At 49.8% G+C, this 21,275-nt stretch overlaps 1 protein-coding gene across 1 annotated transcript in view; it reads left to right on the forward strand.

Annotated features, from left to right (window-relative positions):
- GCK (glucokinase) overlaps positions 1-21,275 on the forward strand; it is a 36,150-nt gene that overhangs the window by 2,793 nt on the left and 12,082 nt on the right. Inside the window, exons 2-6 of the mRNA XM_030549419.1 lie at positions 11,185-11,347; positions 12,297-12,451; positions 15,679-15,798; positions 17,219-17,314; positions 17,690-17,789. Of these exons, the coding sequence (XP_030405279.1) occupies positions 11,185-11,347; positions 12,297-12,451; positions 15,679-15,798; positions 17,219-17,314; positions 17,690-17,789 (634 nt within the window). The remainder of the gene's footprint in view (positions 1-11,184; positions 11,348-12,296; positions 12,452-15,678; positions 15,799-17,218; positions 17,315-17,689; positions 17,790-21,275) is intronic.

Consider the following 21,275-nt stretch of genomic DNA (forward strand, 5'->3'; position numbering starts at 1 on the left):
GGCCCCAGCTGGAGATGGGATACTGGATAGGGTGGGCCAGGGCTCAGAGGTGGTACCCAGCCTTCTCTCTCGGCTGCCTCATTCTTGTTCATGTGCCCAGGATCTCCCTGATTGCCATGTGTGGGGTCAAGAAGGAATCCACCCTCGAGTGAGCTTGTGGGTTTTGTGCCTGCCTCTGTAGCATCTGGGTGCAGGTCACTTGCCAAGGTGTATCTCATTTAATCACTTCCCTGCTACTGCGGGGGCCTCAAACACTGGTGCACCTCAGTCCCGCCCATTCTCTGCCCGTGGCACGGAATAGTCTATCTCCTTTCTGCTGGTGGTGGCCTGTGATATCCAGGAGGTCAGACCAGATGACCTAGTGCTCCCATCTGGCCTTAAACTCCATGATGCCTCTCTGTGCCTCAGAGCTTTATTGGTACCCTAAAGCCTTCCAAGCTACATGTGGAAGGAGACAAGGGACTCTCTGGCCTTCCTTGCACACAATGCAGCAGAGAGATCAGCTGACAGCTGTCTAGCAACTGCTTGGCCATGGTGGAGCGTCCTCGTTTTGTCCTTTTCCTTTGGACCCCCTCTCTCCAGGATCCATGGGACCGGAACCTGGGTCTGTAGTGCCTAGTACACCTGAAGTTGTCTAGGCAACTCCACCAAGGTCCAGTCAGCTGTGACTCCCAAGCACACTGTCTGTTCAGGCCTCTGACCCTGACTCTTGCTTATTGAACCTGGCCTAGCAAGTCCTCTGACTCTAGCCCATGTACTACAGTCCTGAGGCTACCCTCAATGTCTGGACACCACCAGCCTGGCTGTGACTGCTAAGCCAGACTGCCTCCATCCCAGTTCCTTATGCTTTCCTCCAGGAGGTTCCATCTGGAAAGCTCTATTAAAGGAGAGCTGAGGTTACAGGAGTGAGTGCTCAGAAGTCAGGACAAGATGGTGTATTCGTTAGCTCAAGCAAGCCAGTGTCCCAAGGCTTGGCTCGCTGCTGAGCTGAACACACGTTCCATCACAGCAAGTGGAGATGGAAAAGCTGCTGCCCTGGGGGAACAGGGCGAGGCTGTGCCCTCCAGTGAGTTTTCCCTTTCTGAGTTTCACGCGCTCAGCGAAGTGGGTGATGCTAGGAGAGGTGGCAGTCCAGGGAGCAGGCTGACCAGCTGCCAATAACTATCCCAACTCGCTCTTATCAACCGCTTTACATTAGTAGATGTCAAAGTCCTTTACAAAGCAGGTCAAGATCATCATCCCAGCTTTACAGATGGGGAAACTGAGGCACAGAGCTGGGTGGTGACGTGGTCAAGGTCACCCAGCAGGCCAGTAGCAGAGCTGGGAATAGAACCAGGTCTCCTGGGTCCTAGTCCATTGTTCTGCCCACTCGGTCTCATTCCTTCCCAAATCGCCCCACAAGCCCACATTTGGGGTGCTTCATCCCAGACTTTCCTTTAATTGGTTTACTTTGGGGTGGCACTTGGCCAGGTCTCCACAGCCTGATTTGTATCCTGACTGCCAGAGTCAGAAACAGGGCCTGCAAGAGCCTCAGCGCTACAGAAATGCTGCCAAGAGTCCTTGCAGCAGAATGGATGTCAGCGATGGGGTGATGGGCCTCTGGGCCGGCCCCCACCACCCAAGTCCCAGGGCACTGAGCTGGGTGTATTTCAACAGCTCCTGAATCTTTAGTCTCTTTGGGTTGGAAGAAGCTGTCAGTGCTATCTGCAGCCCTCAGCCTTGAACTTCAGCAGCGGTGCAGTGCCGAGAGACACTGGCTCAGCCAGTCTGTTCAGCTTCAAAGCAGGCATCCAAAAGACACCTTTGGTGCTTGCAGAGAGCAAGAGGATTCCTGCCTGTCCTCAAAGCAAAGCAGACCCAGCCGATCTTTTCGGAGCAGAATGACCGGAGCAGTATCAAACATGAAACCAAGCCAGCATGACACCTTGCACCTGGTAAGCTCTGTATCGGCCCAGGAACCTCTGCCATCTCACTTACTCAGCGTGATTTTCTGTTCGAGGTAGTGGTGGGCTGTTCCCTGCCTGTCAGCCAGTGCGAGGTGGGAGTCACGCCTAGCTCTGGTCATGCTGCTTTGCAGCAGCAGATCACAAAGCGCTTTACAGAGGAGGTCGGGCGCATCACTCCCATTTTACAGATGGGGAAACTGAGGAATGGAGAGGGGTGGGATATGCCCAAACAGGCAGACCCAGGGAGTAGGTCCTACCACCAGCTTGGGATTCAGGACTCCCGGCCTCTCCTCCTGACTTTGCTGCTGGCCCTGGGCAAGTGACTTTAACTTGTCTGTGCTTTAGTTGCCCCTCCACTGTTAAATGGGGGTGCATTAATCCTCCCTCGGTCACAGGGCTGCTGCACTGAGTGATGTCTGGAAAGGCCTCGGTGGTCCTCCAGTGACAGACCCCTCCTTGCTCCCCTCGTCTCCGGCACACAGCCCTGCTTGGTCCCTTTCGATGCCCCTCTGAGCCCTGGGGAATCCCAGCAAGCTCTAGGAAAGGATCTCAGGGACTGTGCTGTGAGCACTGGAGATCATCATTCTCCCACCTTCCCCAACATGCTGTCTGCAGCAGAGCAGTGCAGCGTGCTTCTGGGAACGCCTCAGCAACCAAAGATCCCAGCTGGCCTCACACTGAGCCGAAGGGATACCAGTGCACTCGAGCTGGCAGTGCTTAGGGGTGGTGCCTGGGTTAGGCCCCGAGGTGGAGGACCCCGGGGCCCTGGCGTCAGTCCTTTTGGTGGACAGGGATAGCTTGGATGGTGGTTGTTGAAGACCTGGGCTCAGTGCTTGAGATGAGCAGGCATGAGTTCTGTGGGGCAAGTGCCTGGCTTGCCACATGCACTGCAGCCAAGGGCCGCTGAGAGGCCAAGACTGGCATCAGGCAAGAGCAGGCTCAGCCCTGCCCATGGTCGGCAGGGTCTGAAATGGACAGCTGCCTCCCTAGCAGTGGGTGCTCCCAGGGTCATCTGTGCAGAAGGCCCAAGGCAGGCAGGGGAGATGGAGAATCCCTGAGGGGCCCTGTGCTGCTTTCCGAGGCCTGCATGCTTCTCCGCCTGAGGGGCTGAGCTGACACCCCCCCCCCCAAACTCAGAGTGCACACGATGTGGGTGGGAGTTTTCCTGTGCCCGTCCATGTGCCTGGTCAGCTTTGCCAGGAAACAGCCCAGCATGGCTTGGTGGCTGGGTACCAGACTGGGACATAGGAGCCCTAGGTTCAAATCCCCCCTCTGCTCCTGCATGACATTGGGCGAGTCATTGCTCACTCTGTGCCTCAGTTTCCCCATTTGCAAGTATCAGCATTGGAACAATTACCCATTGTGGTGGTGGATTTTCCATCCATGGCTCCACATTCTAGCTACCACCACTTGGGGTCTTCGCTTGGCAGCATGCTTTCATGTTGTTCACAACATGCCAAAGGCGCATGCGCTCCTAACTGAATGGGAAAGACACAGCCAAACAACCTGTTGCTGTGGTTACTGCAGAGCTTTGTCTAGACACTGGGAATGGGCTTGCTTGTCTGCACCAACAGCAAAACAGAAAGCAGCCTGTCCATTAGTTAAGAGAGGTGAGTCTCCAGCCTGTTGTCAACTTCTGTGGTGTGCAGTTGGGAGTGGTGATTCTATATGTTGCTGGGGTTGAAGATTCAGCTCTTTGTATGGACAATAAAAGCTCCCCTGGTTGTTGGTCTTGCACCACTCTCCCGCTGCAGGCTGCACCGATCTATTATCCTGTGCTCACAGGAAAAGGTCTCACCAGCAATAACTTTGGCGCGACTGGAGAAAAAAAATATGTCCGAGTTTTGTATCCTTGCACTCAACACCAGTGAGTTGTGAGGATCCGAGAGAACTTCTCAGGCAGCATCGCACCAGCCGTAGGTTGTTTGCGGGGGGGTCCAAAGGATGGGGACATTCATAAAGTCACAGAGGCACAGAATTTAAAGGCAGAAGGGATCGGTAGCTCCTATAGATCATCCCAGGACAGAGAATTCCACCCAGGGCAGCACGAGGATGGGAACATAGTCGGGGGAAGGGGCTCAGATTAGCTCACCCCAGTGCAAAGCGGGGGTAAAACCCAACCAGAAGGGCAGTATTTGTGCCCCCTTTGCTCTTGTTTGAGGGCTTTTCTCACCCTTTAAATCAGTCACATTTCACAGTCCTGGAGGTCACAGCCAGGACATGGCCCCTAGCTCTGAACACACCAGAAACTCTATTCTTCTGCTCTTGAGTGCCATCTTTTCAAACGGGCCTCTAATCTGGCAATCAGCATGTCTGCCCGGGGCAGGTCACACTGAATGCTGGGCCATTTGAGCTCACAGCCAGTTGCAATGCTGCATGTAAAATGGGAACCCAAGTGTTGCCCGAGAAGAGAAGTTACAAGGCCAACCCGTCTCTTCCCTGGGCATTTGCAGGGGATTGAGCTGAGGTGGAAGTGAGATGCCCTCTGTGGATGGGATTTTATAACGATCTGCTGAGGTAGGTATTTTCAGATGGAAAGGAAAGATTATTTTATTTGATGGCTTTCTCCTTCTGCCGGTCCCCGTGGTACCTGAGCACCCTCCATATGAAATCAGTGGCGGTAGTGAAGTCCCGTGGCACCTCTGGCACCTCTTTTGGGTTGGTTGGAGTGTTGGGGTTGGTCAGCATTGGGGGTTGAGGGGAGGAGCGGGGTCAGTGTTGTCAAGCCTATGTTGGAAATACCTTTGTAACTGTAGGGCGCCCCCTTGTGTCTTGTGTATCTTATGACACTGTGAGACGGACATTATGGAAACGAGCCCAGGGCATCGGATACAGCTTATTGCTGTTTTATGTATCTCATTAAATAATGAGGCAACGTGCATGTCGATTCCACACCACAGCAGCAAGAGCACGGATGGCGTTTTAGCAAAGGCATTAGTCTGGAACCCAGGAGATGCAGGTGCTTTTCCTGCCCTCTCAGACCAGCGGCTCCATCATTTACAGGGGTCTGGTTGTTGCCAAGCACTTCCAGCTCCCGGAGACGTCAATTTGACCTTCAGTGCTCTGTGCCTCAGTTTCTCCATCTCTAGAATGCAGGTCGTTAACCCTTCCTTACCCTGTGGGAGGGTTGCAAGGATAAATTTGTTAATGCAGGTGGTGTACCAATACAATATTACAGGGCCAGAGGAAAGCCTAGAAATAAATGAAAGCCTAAATGGTTGTGCACCTCCTCAACTCGGAGCAAGGCTCATTAGGAAGAGACTTACCTGGGCCCCATCACTGGAGCATTTCAGCAGCACACAGTCTTTAGCATGTTTATTGCCACACATCCCTGAGAGGTAAGGTGAGGCTGTAATCCCCGTTTCACAGATGGGAACTGAGAGGCAGACTGACCAAGTGACTTGCCCAAGGTCACATGGGAACTCTATGGCAGAGCAGGGACACAGCTGGTCACAGCTGTTTGAATAATGGGAAAAATATTTCGGGCTAATTTTTTTGATCATCAACAAGAAAACTCATTGAATACATCCTTCCTGGATAGCCGCTGTCTTGCTCTGCTTCCATCTGTTTCCCAGGCAGGGAAAAATATAATATTAGTTTAACAAAAAAAGCTTTTTTTTCTCCCCAACTCAGCCCAGATGTGACAGCACTTTAAATGCCAGTGAGACCTTCAGCTATTGCCATAAACTGAATGTTGGCCTTCGCAGGCAATACAGCAGAAAGTTTCTCTCACACATAAACTGCTTGATATATAAATCACAGTTGCTCAAGTGAAGCTGTGATGGCTGTCCTGCATTCCCTTTTTCAGTGGTTCCTAATTCACCCCAACAATTTGCTTTGGAGGTAATACCTCCCAGACTCAGTCCAAAGAGGAAGGAAGGGTCTTGGAAAGTTTGAGTGATGTGAACAGGGGGTGGAGGGAAAAAAGACCATTTCCCCCTGTGTTCCAGTTGAGGTTTTATACTCAATTCTCAAGTGACTGGAGCTTGGAGCTTCAAATCTGCTCCACATTATAGTCCTCAAAGACGTCCTGAAGAGAACCGGCTTGGTATTTTGGAAAGGTTTAAAGGCTTGTAAGTTACAGTAAGCTCACATGCGCTCACTGTAACTTGACATCTGTAACTTGACACTGTAACTTAACATCTAGTGATGGGGAAACTGAGGCACAGAGCAATGATGGCAAAGCAAGCATGTTCATGCTCTCTCCCATGCTGCCCTTCGTGTTTGGGAGGAGCTGCCTGTAAACACTCTGCAAATCTCTCCTTAACATTCTTCTTTGTCAAGACACCTGCAAAGACTTGACAATGATTCGGCCGCTGGGGTGCTGAGACCACTCCTGTCAGGCTGGCCAGCATCTCATTTTTTCCTGTACTCACCCCTTGGTCTGTCTGCATCTATCTATTGTCTCTTGTCTTACCCTTAGATTGTGTGTTCTCTGGGGCGGGGACCATCTTTTTGCTCTGCGTTTGTACAGCGCCTGGCACACCGGGGACCTGGTCCGTGACTGGGGAGCCAATCTATCATCATAATAGATACATCAAATTAAAAAGCCAAAATTAACCCACAGGGGAAATAAATGCCAAACCTCTTCTGTCCTATCCAGCTTCTCCTCCTGCCCTCATCCCCAACTCTGTGTTTATATCAGAGAGGGCAGCGGGGAGGGGTCCGCCTGGCACTTGGAGCAGAAGGTGGTCTTCAGCAGCGGTTTGGGGTCCTGGTGATTATTAGTCTGAGCCAGACATCGTTTGCAGACCACCGTGTCGGCCAACACCGGGAGCCTCCAGAGCTCAGAGCGTGATGATCTCTACAGCTTGAGCTGAAAAGCCAGGCTAGATCGAAGTGACTTGAAAGAAGCAGTGAAACACTAGAATAGGGAGGAGTGAGGACAGTGGCTGGTGGTCGAGGCCCAAAGGGAAAGGGGCAGTTGGGATGGGGAGAAGAGGATGGTGTCATGGACCCACCTAAGAGGAGAAAGTTGGGGAGAGGGAGAAAAGAGAGGGCCATGCCCTATAAACACAGATAAACCCATGGGGGAGCCGCTGGGTCAGGGAAATGGGAATGACCCCAGGGCCTGCCACAGACAGAGGGTCGGGGTAGTGTGTAACAAAGGATCTGGGGGATAATTGTGGGGTTCTAGCTGACAAATCACAGCACTGTGATGCTGCGGCACTCTCCTTCCTGAAATGGGATCCTAATCTCATCCTGTGTCTTCTCCTTCCTGCAGAGAGTGCAGCGAGGGGTGAGGGCCCTGCCTGGCCACTGGGATTATGTTCCCCAGTTCTCACCCCTCTTGAGGTTCTGGAGTGTCCTTGGTGGGGCCCGCTGAGTGCAAACGCAAGGCCCAGGAGTTGGTGAGCCATTCACTATGCACAGTAGAAAGGGGGGAGGAGGGGCTCTTTGCGTGAACTCTTGGGAGCGTGCAAGGTAGGGAGGCTACCAAATGGCAGGGCATTGCAAACACCAGGGTGATGCAAGGCTTCTATATTTAGGAGCTGGCATGAGCCTGTCCTAAATATAGCATGAAATATGGGACGCTGGCCTCCCTGCAGACCGCTGGCAGTCCCTCAAGTTACAAAAGAACTGCTCCATTTAGATTAGATGTGGAAGAGCGCCCAAGGTCCCATCCAGTCCCTCCCTGGGGGACCAGGCAAAGTCCTTCCCTAGTGTATTTGTATAATGTTTTCTCCAGGCTCGGTTTAAATGCCCCAAGTGTTATGCTCCAGCCGTTTCCCTTTGAGGAGCGATGGTGTTCGTCCTGATGTGGTGATGTTTTCATAGTGCAGCGGAACTGGGAACTGTCCTCTGAGCTCTAGAAGGATGTGCCCAGTGTTCTCTATTCCACGGTGTGTTTCTTCGGTGAATACGGCTATCTGGCCCTCACTGGGCATATGTGGTTCCTTCACAGTCTTTATGGCTGTGCTCTACCCCTTAAAATAGCCTCAAAACCCACTGGACTGAGTGACTGATCAATCTGATTGATTTGCTTTATGGTCCATTTTCATTTCACATCAAAGCATATTGGGTCTACAGAAAATATAGCAGGATGCAGATGAGCATGTGCCATTGTTTGTACGTGTGTCCAGGGACAAACAAAATGGTTACGATGGAATTGAGATTGGAAATACGTAGCCATCATTGCAGACGGAAAAGAAACCATTAAGAGGAATTTGTTATATAATAACCCAGATACTAGGAAATTCCAAGTGACGTCAAACGAAGAGAAAGTGGGACATGCAAGGTTAAGGAAACTGCAGATGAGTTTAAAATCCCCTCCCATCCCCGCTCCAAATCATGAGATGACTCTACAACATCAAATGGAACCGATTTGTCTCTCACTGGTGGGTGCAAATCAGGAGTAACTTCACTAAAAGCAGCGGAGTGACCCTGGCATAAAGCTGTTGTGAGTTCAAAATCAGGCCCCGGATTTTTAACAGTGATGCTACACTTACCAGATTGTCCCACATAAAATACTGATGGTCTGCAGCAGTTGTTGACTGGGACCTCTGACATCCCTTGTAGTAAGATGCCTCATCTTACTACATCCCTCACTCCCTGTCCTACGTTGGATCCTCCGTTTCCTTCCTGTAGGTCCCCTGCACTGCCTGTCTAGGTCATCTTAAAACCTCCACCGCATCGTGAGTCTCCTCGCAGAACCCATGAAGCTGTCACTGGGGGAGGAGAGGGACCCATTGCATCATTTGGGGGATTTTATTCCCAAGGAGAATAGGGCACCCTGAAAGGGAAAGGGAGATTGAGTGGCAGAGAGCCATGCTCCATGTGGGGGCATGGCTTCCCAGAGAGGTGACCTCTGCTCTGGCTACTGCCCCACAGCTGACCAAGGCGTGGGTGCATGGAACAGATACACGGTTGAAGCCTGTGTGGAGTGACTGGCAGCAGATTGCTGGCTAAACTCTGACACATCATTGTTTTCTGTGTAAACAGTGAGGCAAGGTCAGCGGTGATGGTCCCTACAGCTCAGTGACCCTGCTGAGGACAAGCCAGAAGATGTGGGGTCCTCTTTGTATAAGGTCACTGTTATCTTACTTTGGGACAGGACCTCTGGGAAATACATTTCCGCCGGAGAGACTGGTGCCAATTCCAACATTACAAAAGACAGGTCAGACCGGTGGCCGCTGTTCTGAGCTGTTGGCAAGGGTGGACATTAACATGTGCGACATCACATGCTGGAAAGTAAACAGTCGGGGTGTTTTGGGGCTGTGCAATTACAGCGCCCAGCCTGGCAGGCTATAGCGAAGCGGACATTAAGCATAAACTTTAATGGGCTGTATTTATAATAAGTTTACAGTAACGAAGTTTAAAAGTCGCTTTTGAAGCAGCTTGGCTTCGAAAGAGGGAAATAGCCTTTGACGCAGTTGCTCAGACAGGTGACAGTTTAGTAATTTTTTATTGTGCTCGTGAGGTCTCCTGGACCTTGACAAAGCATAAGCATGAAATGTGTGACCAAGTGAAGAATAATAGATCATGATTTATGACCAGGAAAGTGGCCAGACCGAAATGGTCAAGAAGCCGTTGAAGAGCCAGGATTGTTGACCCAAGGGGGCTTGAGACAGTTTGGTGGAGGCATCAGTTCTTGTTATTTCCTTATCATTTGCTTGGGATAAACACGTGGACTTGTGGACGGGACACAGAAGCAGTCCCCTAGGAAGGAGGGCCCCCAAGAATGGACAAAAGATCAGCCTGACCTCGCTTGATCAGGACTGGACAATGCAGTTGAGCTGCAAAACCTGTGATCACCTGATTTGCCCAGAAGATCTCCAGGGAGGTCCTATTGGATGTGACCAGCTTGAATCTCAACCTTAAAAGACCAGGTAAGCGAGGAAGAAGTGCGCTCCTCTCCAGGTCCCCATAACGACAACCAAAAGGCTGACACTCCTGCTTTCCCTGGGTTGGTTCCATGGAAAGTGAAGCCCAAGACACTGCAGACCAGCCAGCTGACCAGAGGATGATACCCACTAACATGATGGTACCTGAGCCAGAAGACATTGCCTGCTTCCCTGCACTGCATTTCCTCTTTGACTCTCTGAAGCTCAACGGATTAAGCAAGACAAAGAGCAGATCCTTTTTCTTTTCCTTCATAGAATACCTGATACCTGTGCAGGAATGCCTGCGAGGGGAGAGTTGGTTTATGTGTGTGTCCTCTGTGTGTGTGTGTGTGTGTGTGTGTGAGCCCACAGTACGAAATTAACCTAGGTTAATGCAACTCTTACCACACATCACAGAAGGCCATCCTGGGTTTGTAAAAATTCCAGCTTTAGCCCATTCTTTCCACAAGGGAAAAGACACAATTGAAAAAATCAGCCATTCAGTTACTGGAATTATATAGTTTTGTAATGTAATGATTAATTTTGCTCCTGCAACAATTTGAATCTATTGTTGATCTCCACTCGTTTATATTGTAGTTAACCCATTTTAATTTGTACTATTGTTAACTCCTTGATTGATTACTCTGATTTACATTCTAACCTCAGACTGATTCTCATATTGTTTAGCACTTTAGGGAAGTAGAATTAACTAATTAGCCTTATAGTCATTTAGGCTCTTAAATAAAAGCCATAAAACCACATTGAGCTGATTTTCTCTAATCAAAAAGCTGTGAGGTCAAAAGAACCTTAGTTAGGGGGATTTTAATTAAACATTAACAAATCATTTAACTGAGACCCTGGAAACCTTATTATTACTCCAGTTCACAGCACACCAGAACCTAAAGCTTGGACAGTGTGAAACCCATAACTACCCACCTCCTTCTCCCGCGGCTGCTCTGTTCCACTACCCAAATCTCACCCTGTCAGGAGTGGCTGGGTTGAGCTGTTATCACGGTTTTCTGGTTAGTTTCTTGATCTCCGCTCTGACCACTTCAGATGCCCATGCTGCGTTCTAGGCTTTCTCTTTCTCCTGTGCAGCCAGAAGACCTCTCGAATTCTTCACTGCCTCTGACGAGCTCCCTGCACACAGGACCCTGATCCACCGAGCCTGTCCTTTCTGCACAGGAAAAGACTGGACAGGCTCGGTGTAAATGAATGAAATAAAAAAGTTGTTCAGTGTCTTGGAGCTTGTGTCAAAGCAAACTCCTAAAGGGTGAGCACCTGCTCCCCATTCCAGGTGTGCATTCACCTGCATCCTCCTCTAGTTTTGGGTGTTAGATCCCCTGCTCCTCTTCCTTCCCAGACACAAACTCGCCTGGGTCCCTCCCCGCTTACCTGCATCTCTGCTGCCCTAGGTGGAGCAGATCCTGTCAGAGTTCCGGCTGCAGGAGGAAGATCTGAAGAAGGTGATGCATCGGATGCAGAAGGAAATGGATCGGGGGCTGAAGCTGGAGACACACGAGGAAGCCTCTGTGAAAATGCTGCCCACTTACGTACGCTCCACGCCCGAAGGCTCAGGTAACACATTATCCTACAGGGCGTGAACACCCAGGGGGAAATGGGAGCACAGAATTTCCCACCCCTACACCTTCCAGTGGTCCCATGGGTACACATAGGCCCCCTTTAGAGACAGGGACCCACCCAGCCTGTGGTAAGAATTTGGTCACTATCCCACCACTCCTCTCCACCAAAGGCGTGCCGCTCCCAGCTTGGGGGAGGGAGCAATCAGTGATGGTAGATGACAGAACAAGAAGCAATGATCTCAGGTTGCAGTAGGAGAGGTTTAGGTTGGCTGTTAGGAAACACTGTTTCACTAGGAGGGTGGTGAAGCACTGGAATGGGTTACCTAGGGAGGTGGTGGAATCTCCTTCCTTAGAGGTCTGTAAGGTCAGGCTTGACAAAGCCTTCCTCTGCAGGGGTCCATGCAGTGAACGTCACAAGTCAGGAATACAGCTCGTCAGAAAATGGGATGTTTTTCTCCATGGAAAATATTGACCTGTTGTTGAAAAAACAAACCGTTGTGTCCAAAACCCAGAACATGTTTGGTCAAAATCCCCCAAAGTTTCAGTCAAAAACCAAACAGTTTTTGACAGAAATATTTTTGATTTTTGGTCATGGTTTTTCAGGTTTTAGTTTTTGACAAGAAGTTGAAATTTTCCACAGGAAGGGGAGGGAACAGTTTGGGTTTCGGACAAAACATTTTCTGTCCTTTTGATGGAAAAAATAACCACCACCACCACTCCCAACCAGATATTTTCCATGAAAATGTCCATTGAAACAAACTCCCAATTTTCCATCAGAAAAAAAAAGGTTTGGGGGGAATATTTCAATCCTGAATTCTACTGTTAATTTTCGTAGCGTATAGGAGCCCCGTCATGGGCCCGGGCCCATTGCGCTAGACATAGTACAAACACAAGACAACACCTAAGTAACTCTTGAAAGGTTAAGCTTCATCCTGGTGTTGCAGAGGTCGGGGACTTCCTGTCGTTGGATCTCGGCGGCACCAACTTCCGCGTGATGCTGGTGAAAGTGGGCGAAGGGGAAGACGGGCAGTGGAGCGTGACTACGAAGCACCAGATGTATTCCATCCCAGAGGACGCCATGACGGGAACTGCCGAAATGGTGAGTGAGAGCTTGGCCAAAAGTGCTGGCAGGTGTCCCCTAGACAAACTCTCCAACCTGAAGGTGAGCGGGTGGCAGCTGGGGTGAAAAATGGAACAGAGCAATACTAAAAGTACCAAAGAATAAAATAAGTTGTCTGACTGATTTCCTACATCTGTTCAACTCCAACAGGCCATGGAGGGTCTCCTTCAGAGAGGCAGAAGGGATGGGGGAGGGTCCACTTTCTATGGGATATTAGGAGGAATGTACAGAGTAAAACATGGATATATCCTTACCTTACCAGAAAACAACTATGCAGGAAGTCTCTGTAGCAGGGCTTCTGATATTCCTTGTTTAGTGCGGTAAATAAAGCTGAACAAATGATTGATTTTTTTGGTTCGGTGGCTGAACCGAAAAATCTGGGGGGGAAATTGACCCGAAACAGAAATTTTTCAGTTTTTCCTCACTGAAAAGCCTCCAAAAACATTAATTTTACGTTCAGCAAAATATTTCATTCACTCCAAAACACAATTTCTTATTATTTAATTTTTTTGTGTCATTTCATTTTCAAGCCCTTCTGACCCTTTTTAAAAATCGAACTAAGTTTTTAAAGAAACTTCGTTTAGAAAGGAAAAGTGGAAATGTTTCATTTCCAAAATGTCAAAACAAAATGGTTTGACTTTACTGAATGTTATTTTTCTTTCATTTTCGTGTCAAAACTCTTTGCCAAATTTGACCTGAATTTGTGAATAGTTTCAGTTGACCTAAAACTGCATTTTTTGGTAATCAGCTGTTCCTCTGAAAATTTTGCCTAGCTGCAGTGGTAAGTCCATGGTACATGGTAATTGGCAATCCTTTAGGGAGCCTGTATGAAGCCATAAAGGTAATAGGTAATAATTGGAGATATACCAATCTCCTAGAACTGGAAGGGACTTCAAAAGGTCATTGAGTCCAGCCCCCTGCCTTCACTAGCAGGGCCAATTTTTGCCCCAGATCCCTAAGTGGCCCTCTCAAGGGCAGAACTCACAATGCTGGGTTTAGCAGGCCAATGCTCAAACCACTGAGCTATCCCTCCCCCTCAAAACTGAGCCATGGGTTATTATACAGCCCACACTAAAGGAAAGCCAATAAAACCTTTATGCTCCCACACCTCAGCACATGTTTTGCAAAGTTAGAGAACCTGTCCTAGTTGATTTTTAATTGTTTATTCTTCATGAAAACTAAAGAGACAAGACTCAGAGGACAGACCAGATTTAACTAACATTAGACATGCAAAAAATGAAGTAGGATCTTGAAGAGATCAAAAGACCTCAGTGACTTTAGGATTTAAGACTAGACAGAACATGGATAGCCTAGCAGGTTCATGTTGCTTTTTTCTGGTATAATTTGTGGGGCTGGACAAAAATTTTCTGTTGAAACTGTTTTTCGATGGGAAATTGGGTTTTAGGCAAAACAAAAAAAAGTTTCTTGCTTCTCACATAAAATATTGGTGTGCGGCTTTTGGGGGGGGGAGTTTAGGGTCAAAACAAGAACGTTCAAAAATGGAAACATGTCAGTTGTGAAATGCTGCTGGCATGCCTCATTGGAGTTGTAGTTTGCATGTCTAATTATCTCATTTTCTTCAATAGCAGGACTTCATCTCCCATGATGCACCAAGGGCATGCCACTGCCACAGTGAACCACCTCCCTGCACTAAGAAGGGATGCTGTGGTGCATCATGAGAGATGTAGTATGACTGGGGAGCCCGGCCTGTGGAGGAGAATGGGAATATTAGGGACCTGAACTACAACTCCCAGGAGGCACTGTGGCAGCTGTTACCCAATTGAAAGGATTTGGGCTTTAGATTTTTTGCCAAAATACTTGACATTTCTCATTATCTGACCAGCTCTATTAATATGTAATTATTCAAATAGCAGACATGGCAGGCAATACATTCTAAAGTCCTCAGATTGGGGTATCAGTGTGTTTGATAGCCCATTTTTAGGTGTAACTTCAATGGCAGCTTGACTGGACACCTGGGTCAAATAAGTTTTAGCTTCATCCAAGCCACAAAACAGATAGTTTTTTGTTTTGATTTTTGCTAAAGCATCTTTGTGATAAGAATAAAACTGAAGTACTAAAGCCAAGTTCTCACCTGTGGGTCTTTAGGAGCAAAAGCTGCTGCCTCTGAGTTTGTAGATTTTGTCACATCTGGAAATTAGGAATCTTTTATTTTGGAGGCCCAGTTTAACCCTTTTACCTCCCCCCTTCCATCCGGCCGATTAATATTTTATGATCAGAGAGACACAATAATTGTGTGAATAATTAATTTTACTGGCTGCGTTAAAATAGCCATTACTAGGGACACAAAATACTCACATGTCTGAAGGGGAGAAATGAACTAATAGAATCTTCAAATGAAAGCACAGAATTATACCATCCCTCTACTCAAATTCCCGCACTCACCAGTCACAGATTTCGGTATTGTTCCCGAAGACTTCAGCTTCTCTATGTAACGATATATTCCACCCACGACATGGCAGCTACATCATCTAAGCACTTGCCTGGCACCGACACACCAAAGTCATGTCAGAACATGTCAGAGGAAGGCCAGTAGGGTACAGACACCCAGATTTGGGGCAGAGATAAAGTCATCTGCTCTTGCATACACACATTCATGCCCACGCACACCAGGCTCTGCCCAGTCCCAGCCACCTCTACCAATATTCCTTTCCTCTGTACCTCCAGCTAGGACTGGGCAGCTGCACACATCAACTCAGCCGAAGAGGCGTGGGTGAAAGCCATGGCCGGCGGTGCTAGCCCACATGCTGTTGGCAGCTCTGAGACAGGCAAGAGCTACCCATGAGCACAGATTTTGCACATCTCCAAAACTGGAATTAGGAACTGCCACTGCATGGGCTGCGACGTTATACCAGAGGGTCGAGTGCCATCTGATGGGCAATGCTGTGACTGCAGACATCTGCATGTCTACAGTGTGCGCCATAGAAATCGTTATGCAGTGTGTGTGGTTTTCTGGGTAGTAATCACTGACAGTCATTATTCCTGAGGCAGCATCCAATAGAAAGTCAATGAATGGACGTGTGTAGAGGCTAGAGAGCAGCATGGAGTGGTGGGAAGTATGGAGCCGGGCGTCCAATAGAGGAAGCTGGCAGAGGCAGGAGGAGGGTTGGTGGTTGCACGGCTGATGAGAAATGCCCAGCAATGCTGTTGTCGTGATTTTGGAGTGACTTGGGGTCTCCCTTTTCCAGCTCTTCGATTACATCTCCGAATGCATCTCCGACTTCCTGGATAAACACCAGATGAAACACAAAAAGCTGCCTCTGGGCTTCACATTCTCCTTCCCCGTGAGGCATGAGGATATTGACAAGGTGAGCCCAAGGCGGGGTGACTCCCATGGGCAAATCAGAGGTGAAGGGTGAGAGAGGCTGCAAAGAATAGTGAGGGAGCGTGACAGTGGGCAAAGTGGAGGAGCCATGCCTGATCTTCACTGCCCCTTCATACGCTGCATCCCACGGCCCCAGGTTCACAGAATGAGCATGAGCCCCCATCTGTACACAGCAGATCCCTTAAACGCTCAGGCCCAGATCCTCAAAGGTATTTAAATTCCATTGATTTCAATGGGAGTTAGGTGCCTAAATACCTTTGGCCTTCATGGGGCTGGCATCTTTATTTGGAGGTGAGCAATGACTGATCCCCCGTCACGTTCATGCTCGCTGCTTCCTCTCTACACCTGCGTGCTCCCTTGCACATTTACACTAGATCTCACACTTCAGACTCCAAAGCTCAGTCCATGCTGATTAGGCCTCAGCTGGAGTACTATGTCCAGTTCTGGGTGCCACATTTCAGGAAAGATGTGGACAAACTGGAGAAAGTCCAGAGAAGAGGAACAAAAATGATTAAAGGTCTAGAAAATGTGACCTATGGGAGAAATTGAAAAAATTGGGTTTGTTTAGTCTGGAAAAGAGAAGACCGAGAGGGGACGTGATAACAGTTTTCAAGTACATAAAAGGTTGTCACAAGGAGAAGGGAGAAAAATTGTTCTCTTTAATCTCTGAGGACAGAACAAGAAGCAATGGGCTTAAATTGCAGCAAGGGAGGTTTAGGTTGGACATTAGGAAAAACTTCTGAACTGTCAGGGTGGTTAAACACTGGAATAAATTGCTTAGGGAGGTTGTGGAGTCTCTCCATCATTGGGGATTTTTAAAAGCAGGTTGGATAAACACCTGTCAGGGATGGTCTAGATCAGGGGTTGGCAACCTTTCAGAAGTGCTGTGCCGAGTCTTCATTTATTCACTCTAATTTAAGGTTGCGCATGCCAGTAATACATTTTAACATTTTTAGAAGGTCTCTTTCTATAAATCTATAATATATAACTAAACTATTGTTGTATGTAAAGGAAATAAAGGTTTTAAAATGTTTAAGGAGCTTCATTTAAAATTAAATTAAAATGCAGAGTCCCCCGGACCGGTGGCCAGAACCCGGGCAGTGTGAGTGCCACTGAAAATCAGTTTGCATGCCCCCTTTGGCATATATGCCATAGATTGCCTACCCATGGTCTAGATCATACCTAGTCCTGCTTTGAGTGCAGGGGACTGGACTAGATGACCTCTCAAGGTCCCTTCCAGTCCTAGGATTCTCTGATTGTGGGAGCTGGGACTGCCCAACTGGACATGCATTAGCAGAAATTCACCACCTGCATCCATTGGGATCAGAGAACTGATTGCTTAGCTCTCTGCTTTCTCTCTTTGTAGCACTTTGATCTAAGCCCTTTGTCCCCTTGTCCCACAGGGCATCCTTCTGAACTGGACGAAGGGTTTCAAAGCATCAGGAGCTGAAGGGAACAACATTGTGGGGCTTTTGCGGGACGCTATCAAGCGCCGAGGGGTGAGCTGAAAACATGTTTTGTGCTGTTCACACTGGCTAGTTCCCCAGCGTCTCCTCACAGATGCGCCCTCGTGGGGCAAGACTGGGGCTTCTCTGGACTCATCAGCTCCGCTGGGAGCGCGTTGCAATCCTCCGGCTCCTTCAGCTTCAAGGACATCCTCAGTGGGAAGGTGGGCTGGAGAGATCCTCGCTCTGCAGGAGCGTTCTTGGCTTGCCCAGTCTGGATTAGTGGACTGGGCACTCCACGTGCCTCTTACTAGCGTCAGGGCCCTGCCCTGGAAATGTTCTGTACCCTGGTGCATGCTTCCGTTTGCATGGGCTCTTCTCTGGGACGCCTGGGGGATCATGACCTCTCTTTTGTATGCTCCTCCACAGGATTTCGAGATGGACGTGGTCGCCATGGTCAATGACACGGTGGCTACAATGATTTCCTGTTACTATGAAGATCACCGGTGCGAGGTTGGCATGATAGTGGGTAAGTTACCTGCCCACCTGGGTGTTTCCCCTCATCCCAGAGTGCACTGGGAGCCAGGGCTGGCTTTATGAAGTGCGGGGCCTGATTTGAATACCTGGTGGCGGTCCAGGGCTTCGGCGGCACTTTGGCGGCGGGGGGTCCACTCCAGGTCTTCTGTGGCACCAAAGAAGGCCGCGCCGCTGAAATGCCACCGAAGCCCCGGAGCGGACCCTCTGCTGCCGCCGAAATGCCGCCGAAGCCCTGGAGCAGACCGTCCTGCCACCAGGTGAGTAAAAAAAAAAAAGATTAAAAAGACTCATAAGGCACAGGGCCCAATTCTGGGGAATGAGGGGAATTGGCTTAAAGCCGGCCCTGCTGGCACAGTTCCTGCGTACACAGGCATTCCCCACCTGCCCACAGACACTACGGGCTCCCTGACATGGATTGTCCCAGTGGAATTCCTGCCGGTCTGTTCTCAGGGCTCATTCCAGTCCTGTTGGCAGCACGAGGAAGCAAAGTAGTCCTCGGTTCAGCTCATACTGTGGGAGTGGGCGGGAGGCCCCAGAGCTATTCAGTTGATTTGAGGCTAGGCCGTGCCGTGTGTCATCTTTAGCAACACTCAGGAGGCAGGTGAGTTGGAGGAGAGCCCCACTGCTGAGCTGCTCTGACGTCATTTGTGTGGCAGGGGGCATCCTCAAAGGCCTGGCTCTCCAGCTGGATTTCTCTGGACACAACTACTGTTGAGCCTCCCTTGAGGCTAACGATGTTACGATGTCAGTCAGGCGTCAGGCTCCCTCTAGATGCGGCAGCTGGGGCAATGTAATGGTTCTGCAGTGGTCTTAGTAACCCTGGGGTCCACAATAATTCTGCTGACGTCGATGCACGTTCCCTCCTCCCGTGATTTGTTCCTCGCGGGATCCAGTTGTCTTTTTCTCCGGGATCAGCTAGTACTCGCGGTGTCTCTGGTTTTTCAAGTAACTCTGCTGATTTCTCTGACCGTCTGTTTCCGCTCTCTGTGATGACGGCTTCATCAGGGGAAGGAGTGAGCGCTCTTGCTGACTTCCAGTTGTTACTGATTGTTGGGCTGAACTGTGGGTTTGTGCATCAACCAGAGTCACGTTACTGCTCCGTTTGCATTTCTTCCAGCTGAATTGTTAAGCCTGGAATTGACGTAGGTTTGTGTAACAGAGATCTTGTGAGAAGTAAAGTCCCTGCTCATGTGTTCTGCGGAAGCTGCTCCCCTACTGGTACTTGTTTATTCTCCAGTAGGTTTAGATCTATTTATCTATCTTAGGGTTGAATACTTCCACCCATCACCATAATATCTTTCCCGTAAAATCTATAGCGACAGCAAAGTCCCTAGAGGAGTGGCTAAATAAAGATTTCCTTCATCATGCTGAGCTTCCTTGGAGACTGTCTTCACCCCCCGTTGACCCATTGCTCTGAGGATACTGTGGCGAGAAAGCGCTGTGCTCAAACAGGGAGATCGCAGTGAGCTCCTGCACTTCCGCATCTGAAATCAGTGATGGGAGCCCAAGGGGTTACAAATTGCGATCTAGGATGGGGAACGACCATTCTACTGACTGTGCTGTTCGATTTGAGATCGCTGTTCATTTAGTAATAGGTTAACTAGGAGCACATCTGGGATACTGAGACTCGATACCGTGTGTGGACATTACCTCTTCCATCTCCCATGAGCTGATAACCTAACCTACCAAGAGCAGTTACCATCCCCTTGAGAGTCACCGCCAGCTGCTGGTTCCCATGAGGAGGACAGAGCAGAGCTGAGGGAGTCACTCACAACCCAGGCTCTGTGTGCGAAGTGGGCTCTATGAGTGGAGAGCTGCCGGGTGAAGCAGGAGGCAGAGCTCCCTTGGAAGGACTCAGGAATGAGGGGACATAAGGGATCTGACAGGAGAAAGACTTGGAGGTGGGCCCAAAGTTCTGGGCGGGGCCCAAAGCATATGGGTGGACTCACTGTTATAGAGTTTTAGGCCGGAAGGGACCACCAATCCAACCACTTGTATATCACAGGCCACCCACGCCAGCCAGCACCTGCACACTAACCCAACAACCCAGGTGTCACAGCCCAGAGGACACTAGATTGTGGTGTGCCACAGGCTGAGATTAGGAGTTATCAGGGTGCACCCATGCCCTGCAATGGAAGGGAAACGTCTGAGAGATGCCCCCAGATAATCCTGGCGAGGGACCCACACCCTATGCTGTGGAGGAAGGCAACTTCCTCTCCCCCTCCAGAGATCACTGTCAATCTGACCAGGGGGGAAATTCCTTCCCAACCCCAGAGCCCCTGGGCATGGGAACAACAACCAGCCAGCGACACCAGGGGAGAAACTACTCGTGTCCCATCTCCAGCCATGGCCATCCTGTAATGCACTCGGGTGGGAATCCTGTCCTGACCCCTGCAGGTGGCTGACTGACACCTTGAGGGACCCGGGACCCAATTCAGCTCCCGCTCACCCCACGTTTATCAGGAGTGGTCCCATGGAGCACCATTGGTGCAAGCGATTAGAGAGTCAGGCCCGTTGCATTCTCCATGAGATCCTTGCTGAGTGGACCCAGCCGGTGGCACAGCAGGGCTGATTCCCACTCCTAGAGAGCAAGCAGTGACGCTGGGCCACCTGCCCCCCCCAGGACGCCGCAGTGCACCCGGCGTTGGAGAGACACCGAAGCTGAGCCAAGCACAGTGACAGCAGGACGCTGTTAGAAATGCTGGGATACCCCGTGCATGGGCAGGCTGCGGCCTCCTGGAATGGTAGCAGCCAATGACAGCCTGGGGCCCCTCCTGCAGCTGCCGGGGAGGGAGCTCTGGCATGGCACCCTCAGCTGGGGCAGGTGGAGAAGCAAGGCCGCTTCCCCCATGGGGCGCAGGAGCCGTTCAGTGTCGTCAGCGACAGCTCCATCTGGGCCTTTTGCTTGGCTGCCTCTTCCGCTCGCGCTGGGTAAACAACGCTCACTTGGCACTGGCCTGTTTTTTAATCACGCTAAGAATAGAGATGAGCTCATCTCTGAGTGGGAGCTGCCAGCCGGGTGAGTTTACCACACAGTGCTCCTTCCAAGCGGCCCCAGATCTCCGCAGTAGGTGAGGGCCGAGGGCTCCCCCAACAGGGTATTATCACTGCTGGCTTCACCAGAGTGGACTGTGGATTTATAGATTCCAAAACCAGAATGGTCCCCTGTGATCAGCTAGTCTGACCTCCTGTAGACCATAGGCCATGGGACTTCCCAGAATAATTCCTGTTTGAACTAGGACGGATCTTTTACAGAAATATCCCCGCAATGGAGAATCCACCATGACCCTTGGGAAAGTGTTCCGATGGTTAACGACCCTCACCGATTTGAACCTTATTTCCAGTCTGAATTTGTCTAGCTTCCACTCTCAGCCATTGGGTGATGTTAGACCTTCCTTTGCTAGATTGAAGAGCCCAATATTAAACACTTGTTCCCCATGTAAGCACTGACGGACTGGGATCAAGTCACCCCTTGACC

Source organism: Gopherus evgoodei, chromosome 2, assembly GCF_007399415.2.
Source record: "Gopherus evgoodei ecotype Sinaloan lineage chromosome 2, rGopEvg1_v1.p, whole genome shotgun sequence".
Taxonomy (NCBI): Eukaryota; Metazoa; Chordata; order Testudines; family Testudinidae; genus Gopherus; species Gopherus evgoodei.